The sequence below is a fragment of the Limanda limanda genome, chromosome 16 (genome assembly GCF_963576545.1).
Source record: "Limanda limanda chromosome 16, fLimLim1.1, whole genome shotgun sequence".
In the NCBI taxonomy this organism is placed as follows: Eukaryota; Metazoa; Chordata; class Actinopteri; order Pleuronectiformes; family Pleuronectidae; genus Limanda; species Limanda limanda.
This window is the reverse complement of record NC_083651.1, coordinates 6,872,964-6,897,135: the sequence shown is the minus strand read 5'-3', so window position 1 is coordinate 6,897,135 and position 24,172 is coordinate 6,872,964. Positions and strand designations below refer to the sequence as shown.

General features: G+C 38.7%; 4 protein-coding genes and 1 pseudogene across 4 annotated transcripts; 1 reads left to right on the top strand and 4 right to left on the bottom strand.

Moving 5' to 3' along the window:
- Positions 1-2,878: 2,878 nt before the first annotated feature.
- LOC133022072 (olfactory receptor 5AR1-like) lies at positions 2,879-3,814 on the bottom strand. The gene has a single exon (XM_061089084.1). It carries the CDS (start codon positions 3,806-3,808, stop codon positions 2,879-2,881), a length of 930 nt encoding a protein of 309 aa, XP_060945067.1. The 5' UTR covers positions 3,809-3,814.
- Positions 3,815-7,784: 3,970 nt separating this feature from the next.
- LOC133022071 (olfactory receptor 6E1-like) lies at positions 7,785-8,768 on the bottom strand. Its single transcript, XM_061089083.1, has one exon. It carries the CDS (start codon positions 8,766-8,768, stop codon positions 7,785-7,787), a length of 984 nt encoding a protein of 327 aa, XP_060945066.1.
- A 4,137-nt stretch (positions 8,769-12,905) lies between these two features.
- Positions 12,906-13,853, bottom strand: LOC133022070 (olfactory receptor 6N1-like). The gene has a single exon (XM_061089082.1). It carries the CDS (start codon positions 13,851-13,853, stop codon positions 12,906-12,908), a length of 948 nt encoding a protein of 315 aa, XP_060945065.1.
- A 2,032-nt stretch (positions 13,854-15,885) lies between these two features.
- LOC133022069 (olfactory receptor 6N1-like) lies at positions 15,886-16,833 on the bottom strand. Its single transcript, XM_061089080.1, has one exon. The coding sequence runs from the start codon at positions 16,831-16,833 to the stop codon at positions 15,886-15,888; it is 948 nt and encodes a 315-aa protein (XP_060945063.1).
- Positions 16,834-20,186: 3,353 nt separating this feature from the next.
- On the top strand, positions 20,187-22,879 carry LOC133022068 (uncharacterized; annotated as a pseudogene).
- The last annotated feature ends 1,293 nt before the right edge of the window (positions 22,880-24,172 follow it).

The following is a 24,172-nucleotide window of genomic DNA, read 5'->3' as shown; positions in this document are numbered from 1 at the left end:
ACCCCATCTTGACAGAAAAAAACAGAAATGTATACATTTTTGCAAATTTATTAAAAAAGAAAAACTGAAATATCACATGGTCATAGGTATTCAGACCCTTTGCTGTGACACTCATATTTAACTCACATGCTGTCCATTTCTTCTGATCCTTCTTGAGATGGTTCTACTCCTTCATTGGAGTCCAGCTGTGTTTAATTAAACTGATTGGACTTGATTAGGAAAGGCACACACCTGTCTATATAAGACCTTACAGCTCACAGTGCATGTCAGAGCAAATGAGAATCATGAGGTCGAAGGAACAGAATTGTGGCAAGGCACAGCTCTGGCCAAGGTTACAAAATAATTTCTGCAGCACTCAAGGTTCCTAAGAGCACAATGGCCTCCATAATCTTTAAATGGAAGAAGTTTGGGATGACCAGAACTCTTCCTAGACCTGGCCGTCCAGCCAAACTGAGCAATCGTGGGAGAAGAGCCTTGGTGAGAGAGGTAAAGAAGAACCCAAAGATCACTGTGACTGAGCTCCAGAGATGCAGTAGGGAGATGGGAGAAAGTTCCACAAAGTCAACTATCACTGCAGCCCTCGACCAGTCGGGGCTTTATGGCAGAGTGGCCTGACAGAAGCCTCTACTCAGTGCAAGACATATGAAAGCCCGCATAGAGTTTTCCAAAAAACACATGAAGGACTCCCAGACTATGAGAAATAAGATTCTCTGGTCTGATGAGACCAAGATTGAACTTGTTGGCGTTAATTCTAAGCGGTATGTGTGGAGAAAACCAGGCACTGCTCATCACCTGCCCAATACAATCCCAACAGTGAAACATGGTGGTGGCAGCATCATGCTATGGGGGTGTTTTTCAGCTGCAGGGACAGGACGACTGGTTGCAATTGAAGGAAAGATGAAAGCGGCAAAGTACAGAGATATCCTGGAAGAAAACCTCTTCCAGAGTGCTCTGGACCTCAGACTGGGCCGACGGTTCACCTTCCAACAAGGCAATGACCCTAAGCAGACAGCTAAAATAACAAAGGAGTGGCTTCGGAACAACTCTGTGACCATTCTTGACTGGCCCAGCCAGAGCCCTGACCTAAACCCAATTGAGCATCTCTGGAGAGACCTGAAAATGGCTGTCCACCAACGTTCACCATCCAACCTGATGGAACTGGAGAGGATCTGCAAGGAAGAATGGCAGAGGATCCCCAAATCCAGGTGTGAAAAACTTGTTGCATCATTCCCAAGAAGACTCATGGCTGTACTAGCTCAAAAGGCTGCTTCTACTCAATACTGAGCAAAGGGTCTGAATACTTATGACCATGTGATATTTCAGTTTTTCTTTTTTAATAAATTTGCAAAAATTTCTACATTTCTGTTTTTTTTTTTCTGTCAAGATGGGGTGCTGAGTGTACATTGATGAGAAATAAAATGAACTTTTTTAGATTTTAGCAAATGGCTGCAATGAAACAGAGTGAAAAGTTTAAAGGGGTCTGAATACTTTCCGTACCCACTGTATGTTTATAAATGGCAGTGGCATGGCCACCCTGTACTTTGCACATGTTTAAATTAAAAACATGAATATATGAACCCGTGTAATATTTGAATAGCTTTGTATTGAATGCATAATATCAGGGTAGTTATGTTGAACATGGCACTAGGCCCAGTTTAATATAAGCACAATTTTATGCAATATATACAGTAGGGGGTCCCTGCTCCATCTCTCCACCTGTTTGGGGGTCGGGCCGGCCCGACGGTCAGCTCACTGCCGGCTGGGTCAGCTCGCGGGGCGGCCCGGCTCCCCGGCTAGCATTAGCTCGAGCTAACCGGGCCGGTGGAGCCGGGCTGTCTCTCCCCGGAGCCAGGCTTCAGCCCACCTGACTCTGGTTCAAAACGATATGGTTGCAAGATTGTATCTTCGTCTCCAGTAGCCATATTTCTACAGAGGTAATGGATAGCTAAAAATCTGGGCGCTTGTATCTCGTGAAGGAGGGAGGACGGGGGGGGGGGGGGGGGGGTGGCACTCAATACAGGTCAATCTGAGGAGGGCTGCTTTAGACAGGGTAAAAAGGGTGCTGTTTTAAATGATCCTTGTGGTATTTTGACCAAAATATGTTTCAGACATTTTATTAAGACCTCAATGAACCATATCAACTGCGGTAAAATGGGCATAATATGTCTCCTTTAAATAAACTTTCCGATCAATTTGTTGATTTAATTTAATCCCCCTGTTTAAATCTCAGGGAATAATCAACATTGGGATTAAAAACTTTGGTTTTGTTTGTAACTGATATTGTTACAGCTTTTATTGCCATTGTGTTACTGTATACTAGGCCTGAATACTCTATTGTAATTGTCTGTATCGTGGTGAAGGCCAGGACATACGCAAGAATGTTGCTTTTTGACACAATCAAAATGATTCCAGCAAAAATGTTTAGCAGGTACCTCTTTGTTAAATGAAAAGGTTGGAAATTGACTACTTTCATCTCTCTCCTTTAGCATTTCTGGTTTTTCTCATTGTTTTATTTTTTGTGCAAATATATCTTAATACCTCCCTCCCACAAAATGAACAGAACAGTTACCTAATAACAAATCTAATGACATGTGCACATCATCTCTCACTAAAGATCTTTAGTACATTTAAAAACATATCTAAATGAATGGGAATCCTGAAAATACACATGCAGAAAATAGGAATTCAAAATGATTTAATAATAGTACCAAATAAAACAGGCAGAGGATTCATCACACATCACTACCAATTTCATCTGAAAATAAAATAAAAAGTTAGATATGCAACTAACTTCAAAATAACAGCTGGTTCAGCGGTGCATATTTAAAGTATGTGCAATAAAAACAATGTTTTAAGTTTCCTTAATGTACACCAAGACTTAACTTGTTTTTAAAGTAACAATTTCGCGAAGTCTGTTCCGAATTTTGGTCAATTTGAAACCATAAATGAGAGGATTCATGAGTGGAGGTATGACAACAAATTCTACTGCAATAAAGTTTTTAAAGGGTTGAGGTAATTTTTTCAACTCAAATCGTATATTCATAACATCAAAAAGTACTGCGAAAAGAAAAGTGATTAAAGAGAATAAATGTGGCACACATGTTTGCATGAACTTTGCCCTGTTTTCTATAGAATTGACACATTTTCTAATGATATATATGTAGGACCAAACTATAAATACACCATGAAATACATAAATGAGTATTGTAATATATGAAACTACGCTGTTAACCATAGTTTCAGCGGGGAAACAAGCAAGTGCAACAATAATCCAATTCACACAGAACAGTCTGGCAATATACGGGCTGCATAACTTCAGTCTTGATGTTAGACAAATATTCGCACCTTGAATGCAGAAAGGTGTAAACCAGGAGAAACACATTAACTTCATGAGTCTTTGCTTTGACATGACAGAGTGATACTGCAGTGGTCGACATATAGCCACATATCTGTCATAGGCCATTAGTGCAAGAATGGAGACATCACTGCAGGCAAATGAGTACAGTACTTGAGCCTGAAGAAGACATCCAGAATAAGAGATGACATGAACAGGAGAGAGCAGATCCCACAGAAACTTTGGGAAGAAACCTGTTGTTCCATAAAGTCCATTCATGCAAAATGCACACAGCAGAATATACATTGGTTCATGGAGGTTTTTATCCAAGATGATGATCACAATAAGAGTCATATTAACAAGCAAAATGACACAGTAACACAACAAACTGAGAGAGAAGAAAATATACCTGTTGTTCTTTGATTCAGTTAAACCTGAAAGATAGAATATTGTTATCACAGAGACATTATCCATTATGAAAAGAAGATTTAAGTGATATAAAGTTATTTTGTCTGTTTTCTGTTCAGTGTTCCTTCATGAAAACTTTCTCATCCCCTCATCTCACTGTTATTAGTATCTTGACTGAAGACGTCAGTGCATGACCTGAGATTTAAATCAACCAATCAGTGGACTGCAAGAGCTTTCATCATTAAACACTAATGTGTTAAATCACCACTGGATACAAAATAAACAAGGTAATACCTGAAAGCACCTGGAGATTCACCCCCACCTTGTTGTTTTTAAATATTTGTCTACCAACTCATACCTGAACCTTTCATGCCCAGTATTAATGAAACCTTCCTAATATTGTCAAGGTTGAACCCAATTTGAGACAGATGTTTATATTTTTTGCAATTTTTTCTTTACAGACAATATTATATGTGTATGAAGCTGAAGGCAAGAATGGGAGTTTTCGCAAGAACGAGTGCTTACCAAAGAATTGCAGTGATCAAGGTGGGAGGATATGAAAGAAGGAAATTCTTTCCCGATGACCGAAATAGAGAAAATTTATTTGAGCTTGAAAATTATGCAGAGCAGTGTTTATTGTAAATATAGTATCTTATTAATTTGTTTGCCAATCTTCAGTCTTCAATCAACTCCAAGACCAAGACCAAGATTTATTCCATGTGATTTGACAGAGGGGTGGAAGTATCAAACTGCAGGGAAAAGGTGTTGGTCTGTTCCTGGGTTTTAAATAGTACCTGAAGGCCCCTTTATATATGTTGACTTTAGATTCAGTAACATCTCAGTTGATTTTATTTTATTTATATAATGAGAACAAACAAAGTCAGCTTTGATGAATTGTCCCGCTAGTAACTAAAGAGCAGAGATAACCCAGTTAATGTAGTTTCATATGTATCTTTATCCTTTGTCTACCCTCCTTTTCAGTGTCAGACATAGTGTTGATCATTTAAATGTGATGGTTGAAGCATTTGATTTCCTGCTCAACAATGTTTTACACATGTTCATGGTGACATTAGTCTGGCTCTAACGGATTGAAAACGATAAGTAAAGTTTATTGATATTCAACGTACATGTATTCTGTCTTTCATACAGAATATGTATAATGTTACAGGATGTATTCAAAGAGGCAGCATGTGCTTTATTCAGCAGATTTCTCAGATTATTCAGATTATTAAAGCAATTATAATTGAATTATATAAACATCACCATGGTTTCCCATAGCAACAATCACAATGACTTGGGAGAATAGAACAGTGAACAGTGAATATAAGCTGCAATGAAATAACACAACTCACTTTATCTGGCATTCAAATTATGATTTATTTCCATCCCCCTGTTTAAATCTCAGCGAATAAATAACGTGGGGAGTAAAAACTTTGGTTTTGTCTATAACTGATATTGTTACAGCTTTTATTGCCATTGTGTTACTGTATATTAGACCTGAACCCTCTATTGTAATTGTCTGTATCGTGGTGAAGGCCAGGAGAAACTCAAGAATGGAGCTTTTTGTCACAATTAAAAAGCTTCCAGCAGAAATGTTTAGCAGGTACCTCTGTGTTAAATGAAAAGGTTGAACATTGACTACTTTCATGTCTCTCCTTTAGCAAGTCTTGTTTTTCTCAATGTTTTATTTTTTGTCCAAAAATATTTTTTATTCCCACCCCACAAAACAGAACAGTTATTATTTACTGAAATGTGCACATCATTTCTCAACAAAGAACTTAAGTATATTTAAAAATTACATAATAATAGAAATAATTAAAAAGTTGCAGAGGATTCATCAACGTAAACCTTGAGGATAAAGAATTCTCTACACACATCAATACCAATTGCAACCGAACATAAATTGTAAATATATAACTTACTTCAAAATAACAGGTGGTTCAGCGATGCATATTTAAAGTATGTGCAATACAAACAAGGTTTTAAGTTTCCTTAATGTACACCAAGACTTAACTTGTTTTTTAAAGTAACAATTTTGCGAAGTCTGTTCCGAATTTTGGTCAATTTGAAACCATACATGAGAGGATTCAATTCTATTGCAATAAAGTTTTTTAAAGGGTTGAGGTAATTTTTTCAACTCAAATCGGAAACTTATAATATCAAAAAGTATTGCGAAAAGTAAAGTGATCAAAGAGAATAAATGTGGCACACATGTTTGCATGAACTTTGCCCTGTTTTCTATAGAATTTACACATGTTCTTATGATATATATGTAGGACCAAACTATAAATATGAAATACATAAATGAACATTGTCATATATGCAGTTATGCTGTTAACCATAGTTTCAGCGGGGAAACAAGCAAGTGCAACAATGAGCCAATTCACACAGAAGAGACTTGCAGTATACGGGCTGCATAACTTCATATTCGCACCTATAATGCAGAAGGGTGTTAACCAGGAGAAACTGACTAACTTCATGAGTGTTTGCTTTGACATGATAGAGTGATACTGCAGTGGTCGACATATAGCCACATCATCTCTCATATGCCATTACTGCAAGAATGGAGAGATCACTGCAGGCGAGTACAGTACAGATCGAGATTAGCAAAGAGTCTGTCCCGTCGTCTCACTTTGTATCTTCTCTGAAGTCAGTCGTGCACAAACTGGGAATTAAAACCAACCAATTAGTGGTCTGGAAACACTTTCATAACTAAGCATCAATCTGTGAACACAACAATTACCAAGGTAATACCAGAGGTCATCTATGGAGAGCCTCTATGGAGAGCCTGCTGTCTACTTCCTATTTATCCCATTGCACCAAAAATAGCTGCAAATCCCCTAGAGTGCAGTTACGACGTATTTCTCAATTAACTGGAGCGAATGGAGTTTAACAAGCGAAAAACCTTTGACACTGGTCTCTAGACAAAGAGGTTTGTATCTTTTTTAAATTTTTTCTACCGGGGGCTGATTTTCCCCATGTCCTTGCTCTTATGACGATTGATCAGTATCAAGATTTACAACTGATCGCGACAGGACACTAAAGTCTAAAGAAATCCTCAGGGATCAAGCTCCCATGGTTTCCAGTATATCCACTCTCTGTATAACTGTTTGTTATAACAGTGAAATCTCGTCTTTTCTGACCAACTCACCTAAGCCAGCTAATTCTGAATCTTGTTTAAAACGTAATTTCTGTCTGTGCAGTTTAACAGTCTGCCTGCCTTGCAGTGTCTTGAGTCTGCCAGCAGCTCATGAAAGCCGGACTTTGTGGTTTCACTCAAGTCTGTGTCTGCTTGATGGGTCTAACCTGCATAAAAGTGACACAGCTGAGCGAGAGAGAAAATTTCATACCTTGACAGCTTACAGGTAATGGCTCAAGGCTTCATGGAGAATATCATTGCATGTCTGAAAGCAGCTCTAGAGAGAAGGAGTCCGGTCTATTTTCTCTGTGCTGGGCATGGTTCACAGCAAAAGAGAGAATGAAAATGATCCTTCACTTTCCATCTTTTGGAATATGTGACATATTTAAACCTTCTGTATCCGTTTCAAAGCATAAACATGTAGGCGTTTCTGTTGACTTTCTGAAATATAAGAACTGCTATATGTTGACGTATGGAGTATCAGACCTGTTGACAGTGAAACAGCCTAACATGATAAATGCAAACAAAGATTTTGCTGTGGATTATTTATTGTATAGAATTTGATTTCTTTAACATGCAGTTCTATCAGTTTGTAGCCATTTATGATCATTGGACAATTACAAATATTTATTAAATATCAGAACTGTTTAAATGCTTGACAGAATTTTTTTTGAAACATGCATCATACTGTAACACGTGAAGACAGAACATTTATTACTGTTGATAAGATTTGTACAGTTTTAAAAGGAACAGACTGTCACTAAATCACTGATATATTCGATATCAACAACATTCTGATAAACACTTTCAACTAACAACAAAAAGAAAAAAAATGTTCAGGATTAAATCTATTTTCCACACAATTGCCCTTTTTTGACAAAGGCAGTGACTTCTTTTCCATGTTTATGTCACAGTTTCAGAGAGATCACTTTTAATGTGAAGATCCATAGGTTGACACTTTGAAACTTTCCTTTTAATATAAACTAAATTCACAAATTTTTTGCGAATTTTGGTAAGTTTGAATCCATACACAAATGGATTCACTACCGGAGGAATGAGTAGAAACTCCATTGCCATAAAATTACTGAGATCCTGAGATAAATTCGGCGACCCAAATCTCATGTACAGAATATCTAAAAGGACAGATATGGTAAAAGTGGCAAGAGAGATCACATGCGGCAAACATGTTTGCATAAACCTCCCCCAGTTTTCTGTGGATCTTAAGCATGTTCTTATCAAATACACATAAGTCCAAATAATAAACCAAAAATGCGCAAAATAAAACAGAAGATTAAAATATGTGACTCCAATGTTTGCTGCGGGTGGTGAGCAGGTAAGAGTAAATATCATCCAGTTAACGCAGTAGATCTTCTTCACGTGTGAGCCACATAAACTTGATCCTAATAATGTTGCTGTGTTCATAAACATACAATAAAGAGGTATGAGCCACGAGAAAAACACAAAGAGGGTGATTCTCTGCTTTGTCATGAATGAGTGGTAGGTTAAAGGTTGACATATGGCCAAATATCTGTCGTATGCCATCAGGGTCAAGATAGAAAAATCACAGCAAATCGCTGAATGTATCACAAAACCCTGCAGCATGCATCCAGCATAAGAAATTACATGAGATGACAGAAGATCCAGAAGGAATTTGGGGTAAAAACCAAGCGTCCCATACAAAGCATTGATGCAGTGATTACACAAAAAGATATACATCGGCTCATGGAGGTTTTTATCCACAACAATAGCAACAATGATACTAATGTTTCCCAACAGAATAATGAAGTACCACAGTAAGGTCAACAAGAAGAGAGTAATTTTATACTCCAATGCAAAATCTAAACCTGTAAGAGTTAACAGTGTGACAGCTGAAGCATTTTCCATCATTTTAAAACATGAAGAATCCCTTTGACAAAAAAGAACATGTTACCTAAGTACTGGCGTGGAGAACCTCTCTGCGGCACCATGTGAAGTCAGTAAGTCTAGTGACTGCCTCTCACATTTAAAACGTTATCTGAGAACAACAACAGCGATTTGAGAATCAACCAGACCAATCAGTGGGTTGTTGAAGCCATGGTGGGAGGGACAAACACCATGTCCCTCCTGTGTCTTGCTGACATTCAAAACAAGGTGGCTGTTCTCACAACAATTTGCAAAACTTTGAATCTGTTGAGACTTGCACACATTTATTAGCATCAGCAGAACAATGAACTAAATGGCACTGCTGACTCATCATTGTCAAGATAATCTAGCTAGCTTTCTTAGCTAGCTCCCCCCCCCCCCCCAGGTTTCCTGGCTGACAAACATTTGCACAACCTATTTAAATTAACCTACATTACAGAAGAGATACTATAAACCATTCTGACGTAACTCCCACTCACTCTTTTCGTCACGTTGACATAAAGAATCCACTTCCTGTTCTGCTCCAAACTAGCGTTATTTAGCATTAGCCTGATGCTAGCTAGCGTTGGCTCCCAAGTAGAAGATGCAGACTCCTAGAATTTATGTAAAATCTCAGTCTCAGCCAATAACCTCTAAATATAAGACACTGGAAGTGAAACGCCATCACCGAGGGAACTTTAGCTTTAGGTTTCTTACCTGTCGTTGTAACATTTCCTTTCCTCTTCATGCCGATGTCACAATGGAGCAGTATGGAGGAAGTTTATGTTGTTTTTCTGTTGTTTTTTTACATTAGCAAATAATATCACCAGTTACTTGACTTGAATTGGATTTGGAATGCAACACCGTTTACCCCTGAGACTCCAAAAGTGTTTTGTGGACTAAAACACTTCACCCACCCCACCATCAGCACAGTGGGGAATAGATAATGACTTAATTTTCATTTTTTGGTAAAACTATCCTTTTAAGCCTGTTTTATACTTGTTGGACAACTGAGTCAACAACAAGTCACCAAGGACAGGAAGTGGGAGACCTGCTTGGCTTAAGGCAGCAATCAATTGTAAACATCCGACTTGTTTTAAAACCGGAGGAACAGTGCCCCCCCCCCCAATCTGCACCCCACAGTGTGAAAATACTCTCTGTTCATGCAGCAGTGGCCGTCTTGTCAATGCCACAGAAGGCCAGAGAGGCCCAGACACTTTGTGGTCGAGCCTCAGATACCTTTCTCATACAGGTGGTGAAACGCTCCAGAAGGTCAACCATTGAGATACTGATGTAGCAGCAGGTCTCTGAGCCTTTGCTTTAGGTTTCCAGGCCCGATGAGAACCCATCCAACTGTATGCAGCAGGAGCCCCTGTCACAGTTAGATGAGGGAGAGATGGACCCAGGATGCAGAGGTATCAAAATAAAGGTAATTTAATATAAACAAAAGTAATTATTATTTTTTTTTATATATTTTTATTACACATTTTTTTTAGACAACACAAAACATACAGAACTGCTCAGACACGACAAAAAATGGAAACAACAGAATGTGGGCATGTGGATACAGTAAAATAGAAAATAATTGAGAAATTAATTAAGAAAATAAGAATTAATGACAGTGGGCACAATTTCCATCCCGCCCCCCCCCTCGCCTTCAGACCCCCACATCAAGACAAGGCAGAGTCAGATAGGAGTCAATACAGAGCATACAGACATAACGAGGCGTACCAAGATGAACGTTACCCCTTAAGACAAAGTTACGAGGACAGGCTGAGCTGGGAAATCCACGAAGCAAGGAAGATGACAGTGTGGACCCGATATGCTGCAAGTAAGGGTCCCAGACCTTATAGAAGGCGTCTGTTTTGGAGTGAAGCATGCACGTGATGTATTCACTAGGAATGAAGTTCATGACAATGTTGTGCCATGACTTTTTTGTGGGAACAAAATTCTTGTTCCAAAAGAGTAGAATGTTTTTTCTAGCAGCAAACGATAGTATATTGAAAAGTCTCCTGTGTTTACTGTCAGTAATCCGACCCTCCGGGAGACCAAGTATCAGGCACATAGGGTCCATCCGTATTGGGACACCAAAGATAGCAGTCATTTCAATCACAATACTACTAACAAAAGTAATTTTAACAAGAAACAAACAAAACAGGAACACTAGCAGGTAAGCACTGGCGACAAGGCGCACAAGGAAAGAAGCAGGGGAAGCTGGACGAAACAGCAGACAAGAACTAACCATTAAGACGACGTGAAACAACGAGTACAACCCCACCAGGGACAAAGGGGAACACAGAGGCTTAAATACAAAAGGAGGAAGGCAGGGGCAATTAGACACAGGTGAAACACATGAGGAATGGGCAAGACAATCACCGACAGGAAGTGAAGACAGAGACAACACACAAGGAACACGAGACTACAAAATAAAACAGGAAACAGAAAACCTAGAGACTGAAATAACAAACTAAAATGACAGATCATCACAGCCCCAATGGCTCAATGAACAGGTTTTACCTAATAACAAGGGTTATGTTACAAAAATCTGGTTATTTCTTGTTTATCTCTCTCCTTATTACTTTTAGAACTACTCATTTACTTATTAATTATATAATATATTTATACATCCAAATAATCACTATGGGCATGTGATACTGTAGAATTAGAACTTCATTTGCAATTACTCTATTCATATTAAACACAAGTTATCAAATACTTTACATATACACCTGGTCAGGTTGCTCCGTTATACATCTAGATTCATATTTGCATTCAAGTGATTGAACAATCTTTTTTATTCAGTAACATTATGTAAACACATCTCATCAAAGAATTTAGTCAAAATAGTTAGCAACGTATAGTTATACGTTGTATAAATAATGATCACTTAAAATGTAGAATATAAGACAACCAAGCATCAAAGAAAGATTTTTTTAAATTGCAGTGTATTTTGAAATTTGATTTCATCTTGTTCCTTGTCACAATAACAATCATACATTGATTGATTGATTGATTGAATATTTATTTAAGCCTCGGAAGACACATTGAGGGATAAGACCCTCATTTTCAATGGTGCCGAGGGTACAATAAAAAAGTTGATACATTAAAAGTTAATACATTGAATAAATAGGAATGAAATAAATATGCATATATATATACACAGTAATACAAGGTATAAAACAATTCGTCAATAAAATACTATGGCAAAGTCAACTAGCAGTTACAGTCATTGCAGGAGAAGTCAGCTGTACATGAGACCAGACTCGAAAACTCTGTCAATGAAACAAATGAGCGCAACTTTAAAGATTTTTGGACCTCATTCCAGATGTAGGGGGCTTTATAATAGAAAGCTGTCTTCCCCAAGTTGGTCTTAACACGAGGTACATACATTGAAAGCCAGCTCTGGGAGCGAGTATTGTGGGTATTAGAATTCCAGCTGATGAGAGAGGAGAGATATACTGAGATATACATTTATTGATAAAATTCTTGTTATGTAATATTTGAGTTTACTGCAGGTCATCTTTACTCCAGTATTACTGTGGCTCTTACAAATGATACACAGACTCTTTGTTCATCAATCAGCATTTCATGTTTTATTCATTATTTAAATGTTTGTATTTTGTATGGTTAATTGATCACAAGGAAAAATACCTAGATATCAATCTCCATAAAAATTAAGACAGGTATTCATAACATTCATATTGACTTACTTTTATTTAGTTAGGTCAAATAATTAGTCAATCAATCAATACAATTTTATTTGTATAGTCCATATTCACAAATCACAGTTTGTCTCATAGTGCTTTAACAGGTTGTGACATCCTCTGCCCTTAACCCTCAACAAGAGTTAAGAAAAACTACTAAAAACCCTTTTAACAGGGTAAAAAGAACTTCAGAGAGAGAGCCACATGTGTGGGATCCCTCTCCCAGGATGGACAGAGGTGAAATAGATGTCAAGTGTAAAGGAAAACATCATCAAGACAAATGTTTTAGCAGCAGTGATAAGGGTAAACATTTTGAAGCATAACTGAGGGTCAATTCATTGATGGATTATTGTCAGTAATGGTCAAGTGTCTGAGGAGAAATGCTATATATAAAGCAGTCCTGCTGCAATCATAGTCTTACATTATATCACTCTTATTTCTAAAATTTAGCTTTTTTGTCATGTTTTGAGCAGGAGAGCATTCTGGATATCGTTTTTCTAATTTCTGGTAACTTCAGGCCATATACAAGAGGATTCAGAATCGGAGGAATCACAACAACTTCAAGTGACAGAATTACTCCTAGAAATGGATTCAGCTCTTCAACATTAATTCTGCTCAGGGAAATGTCACAAAACATAGTGATGGAATAACTGACAAATGTAACAATGTGTGGCACACAGCTTTGTAGTACTTTGCCCTGGAATTTTAAACTGCGTTTTCTACACACCAAAAAGATTCGTACATATGTAAACAGGACAAAAGCCAGGGGAAGTAATATTGCGCATGAAGTAAAAAGCATTCCAACAAGGTTATTGATCAGAGTAGCAACACATGACAGTTTGACAACAGGCCAGTTTGCACAAAACACCTTTGGTATCATATTGCCACACAAAGGAAGAGTGGAGGACAGATAAAGACAAACTGCAACACAAATCGACGGATAGATCCATGCTAACACAATCAGCTTAGACATTACCATCAAGGTTATTTTGTTGTGGTAGTGCAAAGGCTGACATACAGCGACATATCGATCATATGCCATGATGCCTAAAATGGTGAGCTCATAGGATGCATAGGAGTAAATTATGTAGACCTGAGTAAAACATGCCGACCGTGAGATCATATGAGTATCAGACAAAAGGTCTCTGAGAAATCTGAGGAAGAAGCCAGCAGAGCCGTACATAGAGTTAATAGAGAGGCACATGATGAAAATATACATTGGCTCATGTAATTTCTTCTCTTGTGATATTGCCAGTATTATGACCAGATTAGCTGCGACAATAAACGCATACAGCAAGAAACACAAGACAAATGTCGGATAGCGGTAGCTGCCTAAGTTCACAAACATGGTGAGGTTAAAATAAGGGGGATTAGTATGATTTTCCATTTACCCTTATAGACAGAGCCAGACGTGGTTCAGTGATGAGAAAACTCTACAACAGTTACAGTGCAGCTGCCCCTCCCGTTGACCTGTTGAGTCACTAACTTAGAAAGTTACTCTCATAAATGATACAATACAATTATGAGTTAGAGCTATATACGTATGTCAATATAAAGAAGTAAATCTCATCAATTAGTAAGAAAGTGAATCAGAATAAAGTCTTTGTGGTCACTCTGCTCCTGAATGATCCTCAAGCTGGCTGTGTGTGGCCTGTGGCAGGGAAGGTTACCACTGGTTTCACCAAAGCAGCTGAGAGCCTCTTTAACTGGTCACACACACACTGTTATTACATCATCACAGGCATCACTCCTTTGGGAAACTGGACATGAAAGTGTAAACATCTGTTTGCTTTCTAAGATTAAAAGCGTTTACTGATCATAATAAACTTTTTCTTAAAGATAGACTGCTTTCAATAATGATTCATATCATGTACCATTTTAACATTATAAAATCAAATAAATGCTAATGTGAGACTCCTAATGTAGGGGGACCACATTAATGTGGTTACATTTGAGTTATTATTATTATTATAATTATATTGGTTTAAAAAACGTTTGTGGTCACTTCAGGTGTCCTGGGACCAGTGAGGATGTTTCATCTTCTTAGATGAACATATATTCATCTGCAGCAAATGTCTCCATATTTGGACTAAAAACCATCTCTTATCTTATCTTATTCATTTTCATCTTTCATTTCTAGATCATGTTTTACACATTTGTGACCTTTTTGAGTCTAACTTTGCTCCTTAATCTGTCAGTCTGGAACAGATGTCACTTAAAATGACCTTATAAGATACTGAGAGGAACCTAAATTGTGCCATCAGTCATTTTAACGTCTAAATATTGTAGAACCTTTTTTATATATTTTTTTTATATTTGTTGGACTACTGAGTCAACAACAAGTCACCAAGGACAGGAAGTAGGAGACCTGCTTGGCTTAAGGCAGCAATCAATTGTAAACATCTGACTTGTTTTAAAACCGGAGGAACAGTGCCCCCCCCCCCCCTTATCTGCACCCCACAGTATGAAAATACTCTCTGTTCATGCAGCAGTGGCCGTCTTGTCAATGCCACAGAAGGCCAGAGAGGCCCAGACACTTTGTGGTCGAGCCTCAGATACCTTTGTCATACAGGTGGTGGAACTCTCCAGAAGGTCAACCATTGAGATACTGATGTAGCAGCAGGTCTCTGAGCCTTTGCTTTAGGTTTCCAGGCCCGATGAGAACCCATCCATCTGTATGCAGCAGGAGCCCTGATGGCTCAATGAACAGGTTTTACCTAATAACTAAGTTTATGTTACAAAAATCTGGTTATTTCTTGTTTATCTCTCTCCTTCTAATTACTATTAGAACTACTCATTTACTTATTAATTATATAATATACTTATACATCCAAATAATCACAATGGGCATGTGATACTGCAGAATTGGAACTTAATTTGCAATTACTTCATTAATATTAAACACAAGTTATCATATACTTTACATATGCACCTGGTCATCTTGCTCCGTTATACATCTAGATTAATATTTGCATTCAAGTTTTTGAACAATCTTTTTTATTCAGTAACATTATGTAACCAAATCTCATTAAATAATGTATTGTATCAATATTTATAAACGTTTAGTAATACGTTGTATAAATAATAATCATAAAATGTATAATATCAGCAAAGACAACCAAAAATTTAAGGTAGATTTTAAGAAGTCTTATTTGAGTTTACTGCAGGTCATCTTTACTCCAGTATCACTGTGGCTCTTTGACAAATAATACACAAACTCCTTTTTCATCAATCAGCATTTCATGTTTTATTCATTATTTATATATTTGTATTTTGTTTGGTTAATTGATCCAAAGGAAAAAATACCCAGTATTCACAACATTCATGTTACTTACCTCTAATTAGTAAGGTCAAATAAATAGTAAGTTAATGATGAAAGAAGGTCACATCAGCAGCAGGACATTATATCACTCTTATTTCTAAGGTTTAGCTTTTTTGTCATGTTTTGAGCAGGAGAGCATTCTGGATATCGTTTTTCTAATTTCTGGTAACTTCAGGCCATACACAAGAGGATTCAGAATCGGAGGAATCACAACAAACTCAAGTGACAGAATTACACCTAGAAATTGATTCAGCTCTTCAACATTAATTCTGCTCAGGGTTATGTCACAAAACAGAGTGATGGAAAAACTGACGAAAGTAACAATGTGTGGCACACAGCTTTGTAGTACTTTGCCCTTGAATTTTAAACTGCGTTTTCTACAAACCAAAAAGATTCGTACATATGTAAACAGGACAAAAGCCAGGGGAAGTAATATTGCGCATGAAGTAAAAAGCATTCCAATAAGGTTATTGATCAGAGTAGCAACACATGACAGTTTGACAACAGGCCAGTTTGCACAAAACACCTTTGGTATCTTATTGCCACACAAAGGAAGCCTGGAGGACATATACACACAAACTCCAACAAAAAAGGATGGAAAAATCCATGCTACCAAAATCAGCTTAGACACTACCATCAAGGTTATTTTGTTGTGGTAGTGCAAAGGCTGACATACAGCGACATATCGATCATATGCCATGATGCCTAAAATGGTGAGCTCATACGATGCATAGGAGTAAATGATGAAGACCTGAGTTAAACATGCCGACCGTGAGATCATATGAGTATCAGACAAAAGGTCTCTGAGAAATCTGAGGAAGAAGCCAGCAGAGCCGTACATAGAGTTAATAGAGAGGCACATGATGAAAATATACATTGGCTCATGTAATTTCTTCTCTTGTGATATCGCCAGTATTATGACCAGATTAGCGGAGCCAATAAATGCATACAGCGAGAAACACAAGACAAATGTCGGGTAGCGGTAGCTGCCTAAGTTCACAAACATGGTGAGGTTAAAATAAGGGGGATTAGTATGGTTTTCCATTTACCCTTATAGACAGAGCCAGAGGTGGTTCAGTGATGAGAAAACTCTACAACAGTTACAGTGCAGCTGCCCCTCCCGTTGACCTGTTGAGTCACTAACTTAGAAAGTTACTCTGATAAATGATACAATACAATTATGAGTTAGAGGTATATACGTATGTCAATAAATAGTAGTAAATATCATCGTAAGAAAGTGAATCAGAATAAAGTCTTTGAGGTCCCTCTGCTCCTGAATGATCCTCAAGCTGGCTGTGTGTGGCCTGTGGCAGGGAAGGTTACCACTGGTTTCACCAAAGCAGCTGAGAGCCTCTTTAACTGGTCACACACACACTGTTATTACATCATCACAGGCACCACTCCTTTGGGAAACTGGACATGAAAGTGTTAAAAAATGTTTGCTCTCTAAGATTAAAAGCGTTTACTGATCATAATAAACTTTTTTTAAGACAGAATGCTGTTAATAATGATTCATACCATGTGCCATTTTAATATTATAAAATCAAATAAATGCTAATGCATCACTCCTTATATAGGATTACCTCATTAATGTTGGTAAATTTGAGTAGTAATATTATTATAATTAGATTGGTTTAAAGAACGTTTGTGTTCACTTCAGTTGTCCTGGGACTGGTGAGGATGGTTCATCTTTATATATTATCAGATATTCATCTGCAGCAAATGTCTCCATATTTGGACTAAAAAACATTTTCTTATCTTATTTTATTAATTTGTCATCTTATCTTTCATTTCTAGATCATGTTTTACACATTTGTGACCTTTTTGAGACTAACTTTGCTCCTTAACCTGTCAGTCTGGAGCTGAGGTTTTATATTTGTTGGACTACTGAGTCAACAAAAAGTCACCAAGGACAGGCCAATCTTCTCACTTGAAACAAACAAGTGAGAAGATTTTTGCTTTGTGACAAGGTGCATTACCATGCTGAAATAGAAGGCAGAAGACAGTACACCGTAGCCTTCAAGGGATGAACATGGTCTATAATAACACTCAGACAGACTGTTGCATTCAGAGCATGATTGATTGGTAGTAAGGGCCCCAGTAGCCTGGACTGTTGACACAAAGCAGGTTGGTTTACGTGCTATCGATGCCAGATTCTGAGCTTGTCATCTGCAGCCTCAGCAGAAATCCAGAATTACATCTTTTCAGTCTTTGACTGTCCAGTGTTGGCGACTGCAGCTCTTGGCGGACAGAAGAGGAAGCCAACATGTTCTTCTACTGTTGTAGCCAAACCACCTCAAGACTCGACCTGCTGTTCATTCTGTGATTGTTTTCTGCTCACTGCAGTTGTGAAGAGTCTGAGCTACTGTAGATTTTCTGTCAGCTCCATTCAGTCGTTGGTCACTTGAGCATTGGCTCTACACCAAGTCCCACACCCTAGCATGTGTCTTGGGTACATGGACATTACTAGTCAGTACTTTTCAGTTTATTGTTAGTTACAGCGTTTTCATTGGACTTACTGGCAGTAAGATATATATCAAATATCGCTACCCTCATCGTTCAATACAGTATGGTTAGACTTATAGAATGTGACTTTTGACTCTTGTTGAATGATACTCTAGTCACCAGATAAATGTGTGTAGGAATCAAATGCACACATCTAAAACCTTTTGGCATGATGTCCGATACAGAGATAACTGCTTAGACCTAAAGACTTCATAGTACGATACTGGTAACAAGTGTACAACAACAACTTTTGTTACTCAACTATATGTTTAAAGACTGTGTAAGTCTTTAAAACTTTATGACCATAATACACTTCAAAAGTTTCAAAAGAGCTGGCCATATTTCCAGAGTGATGTAAGGCTACTGCAATGACTTGTGTTAGTCCCAGTTCCCTCTTCAATGCCCACCACTGAGGTCCCTTGAGTATCTTCACCAGGTGCTAGGGAACTGGAGCAATTAGTATTACTTTTGCTTAGTTTTTTCATTGAAAGAAAAAACTATACATGAAATGCTACTTTAAAGGATAGATATTGGTTTGGTTTCCATCGGTTAATGATGTCTAGACTTTAATGAGAGCCCATGGGGCAGAACACGGCATGCTTTGTTTTTCAAAGGTTATAAATACTAAGTAACTCATTTGGAAGTGGTCAACAGGTCATTAACTCCATCATCCCTCAAGAGCAATTAAACACACTTGGCCACCCTGGAGGCCCATCCTCGGCAACCAAGACAAAACAAAGATGTTTTTCAGTGTTGGTCAAGAGAATGAACAATAAACTTAGATTAAAGCAACATGCAACATTGAAGGGCCCTTGCAAGTTCATTACAGCTGGCGTTATAGTGAATCTCTATGATCTTTGGATTCAAGTAGCAGCCTGTTCTGTCATGTGAATGGATCATGCACTTGTGGTGGTCCTGGTTTCAACTTTCCAAAAAAGTAACGTCTGTTCAGTTGTCAACTGGTGACGAATGAGAGGGTTGAAAGAGACAAAGATAGTGGTGAGCAAAAATGAATTAACAATCTCAAAGCTCTGGTAGATTTGACTAATAGCGATTGTGTTTACACATATATGAACTTATGCCACAAACAAATAGCAAACGACTGCCAGAAACGCAATGATTAAGACAAATTACTTTATTTATGTAGGGGTAGAAACAGCCGGTATTAAACAGGAAATAGTTCACCCAAAAATGATAATCAACTCATCATCTACTCCCCACTGTGCCGATGGAGGGATGGGCGAAGTGTTTGAGTCCACAAAACACCGCTGGAGCTTCAGGGGTAAAAGGTGTAGCAGTCAATCCAATACGTCTTAAGATATTAGGGACTTATCTTCAGACGTAAAAAAAAACAACAGTAAAAAAACCTTACATGTCTCCCTACTTCTCGTGTGGTGTCATCCAAGTGTCCACAAGCCCCGACATCCATATTCGACTCGAAAAGATTTATTCATTCTTTTGTGAGTATGCAGTTGTTAAATACACTGTGCAAAAATGATTCGGCAATGACATGGTAAGCAAGAGGCCCTTTCCCTGTGACTCACTGTCAACATGTCTGCAGCTCAGTAAACTTGAGTTCTTCATTTCACATTGAACAAGTAGAAAAAAACTCTATACACAAAACCGCTCTTCCTTCAAGGTGTTGAATGTCTGCGTTCTCCATTGTTTGACACTGCAGCTGGATTTACTTAGTAACTTAACTCTGTTGAAAATAGTGATTATTCCCCAGCTTGTTAGGTATTAAAAAGAAGAAGGGAACAAACAAATGCTGACAAGAGACTGAAATACAAAATAAGGAGGAGCTTTACTCAAAAAGGTGGACTTCTGGAACAAAGGTCAGGGAAGGCACAGCTGAAAACATATCAGATAGATGAGACTGAAAGAAACAGCACCATGACACACCGGTTCTGTGAGGGGAAGGATCACGCCTCCATCTACCAAAAGTATCGCTTTGCGCCTCCGGATGAGGTCAAGATATTATTCTGTGATACTTAGATGAAAAGGTAAGAGGTGGTCAGTACTATGAAGATACAATGCACTCTCTTAGCAAAGTGCATAACGAGCTCTGGAATAGGGTATTCTGCTTATTTGTTGTAAAAACTGAGAGTTGTTGGTGAACCTGCAACATTCATCATACTTACAGCAAATACTACATATGTTGACATCCTCAGAAGGGACAGCCACATGTGCTGGCAGTAGATCTGGGATGTGGGACAGGCCGGACCTCTCGTCTGTTGGCGCCGCACTTTAAAGAAGTCGTGGGAATTGACATCTGTGCGTCAGCTGGAGGAGGCCAGAGCTGTGCCCTGGGTTCTCCAACATCGAGTACAGGTAAGACATCTGGAGGCGCTGTTACGCTAACCTGAACACAACCTGAATTGTGTAAAATATTGATTGTTAATTTGTGTACAAATATTCTTCGAGGCTCCTGATTGTGATCTGGAGTTTATTGCTCCTCTCATAAAGTGCCCTGCCTAGACTGCAGAAATGAGCTTTACCAGGATCCACACCTATCACTTTTCAAACTGGTTCTAATGTGATGTTGTATGTCTAGAAGTGACTCTGTGCCTAATGTTCCCGGAGAAGTTTAGGATGAGATTCTTGATCTTACAGGATACATGGTGTCACTCCTTAGTAATGTCACCCATTGGGTATTAAGTCAAATGTCTTAATGGGGACAAGTCAATACACAACTAGGCCCCCCTTCCCTTTGTGCAACTCTCGGATGAGCTGGGCGACAACTGCAATGTGTTACAGGCCCCCAGGAATTCCAGAAATACCTCGCTCCTTTTCTGAGGTCAATTAAAGTATTCTCATGGTCTGTAATCTTTATGGATAAGTCACTAAAGGAGACTTAACTGCAAGGTTGAGTTCTGTTTCTATGGTTTCCCACATACCTACCTGTAGTGGTTTATTCTTGGGCAAAATCACTTGAATGAATTTCAGACTTCAAAGAGAAGTGTTCATATAACCAGTGTAATGGTTGTGTCAGTGAACAGTGTTCGGTTGTCTTTCTTTGTGCTATTTATCTGGACTCACATGCTGTTCTGTCCGTTGCACCTGCAGGAACAGGAGAGCAGAGGAGCTTCCTTTCTCTGAAGGCTCTGTAGACTTGGTGACGGCATCAGCAGCAGCCCACTGGTTTGATCACTCCAGGTTCCTGGCTGAGGCCGATCGGGTTCTGAAGCCCCGGGGCTGCATTGCTCTGCTAAGTTACAGCAATCAGAACAACAGACTTTCCTACCAGAACTGTGGAGAACAACTTAACGGCCTCTATGAAGAGGAGGGTGCAATTACTTAAACCATTGTTCTAGCCAAATGTAAAAATAAGGATAAAACCACAACTTCCAAAGGTCTCCACTAAAGAGCAGATAATGGTACTGTGGCACATGTCGATGCCACCGGGGTCTCCCCCACAACAGCCAGAAGTGAAACTGTTGCTTTTAAGCCTCTTTTTATAAATTAAACTGCACCAAACATAAATTCCAAAACACTAAACATAAATTGACCAGAAGTTTCTGCTGATGTCTCTTTTTCCGTCTTAGTGACTCTCATGAGTTTCCCCTCATGTGTCTCCTTCGTGTCTCTTCCCCTGTGGCCGCTCTTTTGAATCAAGGGAGAGTTAATTGTCCGACTAATCAGCCAATCAACTCCCCCAGGTTCACTTGGAGCTGCTCTCTAGCTCCTGTCACTACCAACATTAATAACTACAGCAAACATACAGATTTATCAAACTGCAGTTTTTACTGTTTTACTGTTTTGCTTTTTTTCAATGTTAGCTTATATTACTGACACTATATATTATTTTCACATACATTCAGACACACAACAAAAGTCAGTGCATACAGTAAAGGATTCATGTTTTTATCTATATTCACTTCTAGGTGAAACAGCTGCTGATGCCTTACACCAGCAACATCCCAGTAGCTCTGTGTAACAGTAAACTGGTGGAGTTATACTGCCATCCCTTTTCCAGACAAAGAGCGGTAATTGCAACACAGACACTTAACTGACCAATGCTAAGCACCTCTGCAATACCTAGAAGGAACTGTCGGCTGAACTTTAAATAGACAAATTAGGCCTCATTTTATACCCTAGCCTATAAAATGCGGGTAACAAAGGTGTTTAAACATTTTGGTCCGGGCCTCTGGAACAGACAAGAGACATGTACTTTACTGAGTGACATTGTATTTCTCACTATTTTGTATTGAATACAAAAATGTATCTACTATATTGATACATGATTGAAACAGAAGTGAAATCTTTCATCATTTTGAAAAACCTGGTGGGATTTATTGAGACCCTGTCCATGTTCCAAACTTACAAGAAGAAAGGAGGCTAACGACCTGCTGCTCAACACTGAGAAGAGGTAACACACACACACACTAGCATTTCTCCAGTTATCCATTTTGGGAATATTTTTAATAATTTACTGAATGTCTTCCTGGAGCTCTACAAGTTATATAATCCGACTCTGTTTCTCACTGCTTCACAGGTTTCTGGATGAAATGGGAGTCACGTCTCCGGACACTGAAATAGAGTGGACGATGGAATATTTCTGTGTCCTGGCATCTAGGCCACACTGATCAATGCTACAGAAAAAGAAATAGAAGAAACTGATTCTGGGATGTTAAAGCCTCTGATGTATTAAAGGGTGTGCATATTGAATTTGGACATTTCTGTGTTTTTCCCCAGTCGAACTGTTACTGAACTTTTGGTGTGTAATGTAAATTCTGTCTCAAAAGTTTTACAAACTAATCTTCAACACACAGTGTTTTTATTTCTGTTGAAGGTAGCTTGTCACTTCTGACATTGTTTACTGTTTTTACTTTGTGCAACATGAAAATATGTTTAGTTTAATGATGACATCATACTGCATTACCACTAAAAGTACTTTCTGAAGACGCCGATAATACAAAAAAAGATACTAAATACTTTTTATATTTAATTGACAACCAGATATAACTGATACATTGCAGAGATACGTTTAAAATACCAATAACAAGCATATGAAACACTGCAATATCCAGAGAGCTGATCATTTGGGATCACAACTACCGAGCAGTTTATTATTAATCCTATGAAGTCAGTGTTGACATGTCCTCACAGCCCGTGCAGGAAATGGACTGAACTAAATTCTGCTGACCAGCAGCTGTAGAGGTTTATAAGCAGTGCCAGTTAACAACCTTTAGTTAAAGAGTACCATGAGATTTAGAAGCCAACAGACGTACAGACACAGTTGCACACATGACGTCAATACTATAATTACACACATTCAAATCGTACCTCGGCCACATCGTCCTCACCAGCTTGTTCTGACATGACCCATGAACCGACCCAGACCTGTGAGCTTTGCCCTAAATGTGTTATTTTTATGATTACATTCAGGTCACTCGGCATTGTTGCACACAGAGAGGGAGCTGTCCCTTTAAACACCCTCATTATGAAACACACCACATACCATCAGAGATAATAGAGCCTCCCAGTTCCCTTGCACCCTGTGTTTCCTTCTTGTGTGTGTCCGTCCTGTCCGTGCATGCATGTGTGTGTGTGTGTTTGTGTGAGTGTATGTGTGTGTGTGTGTATGTGGTTCTGACTGCCTGCCTGCAGACGAAAAAGAAGGTAACATCCATTGCAAGGTCTCTCCATCAGAACTTCTTATACAACAGGTCCTTGGATTCCTGGAAAAACGGGTAAGTGCAAGTAGGAAGAGGATGGCAGCCCCCGGAATATTAAGTACTGGAGGACAAATGTCCAAACTAACTGCACAGCGATTTCATTTTGACAGAAAGCTCGTCCCTTTGAGCTGGCAGTGGATGTGGGTTGTGGCTCGGGACAGGGCACTTGGCTGCTGGCCCAACACTTTGCTTCCGTGGTGG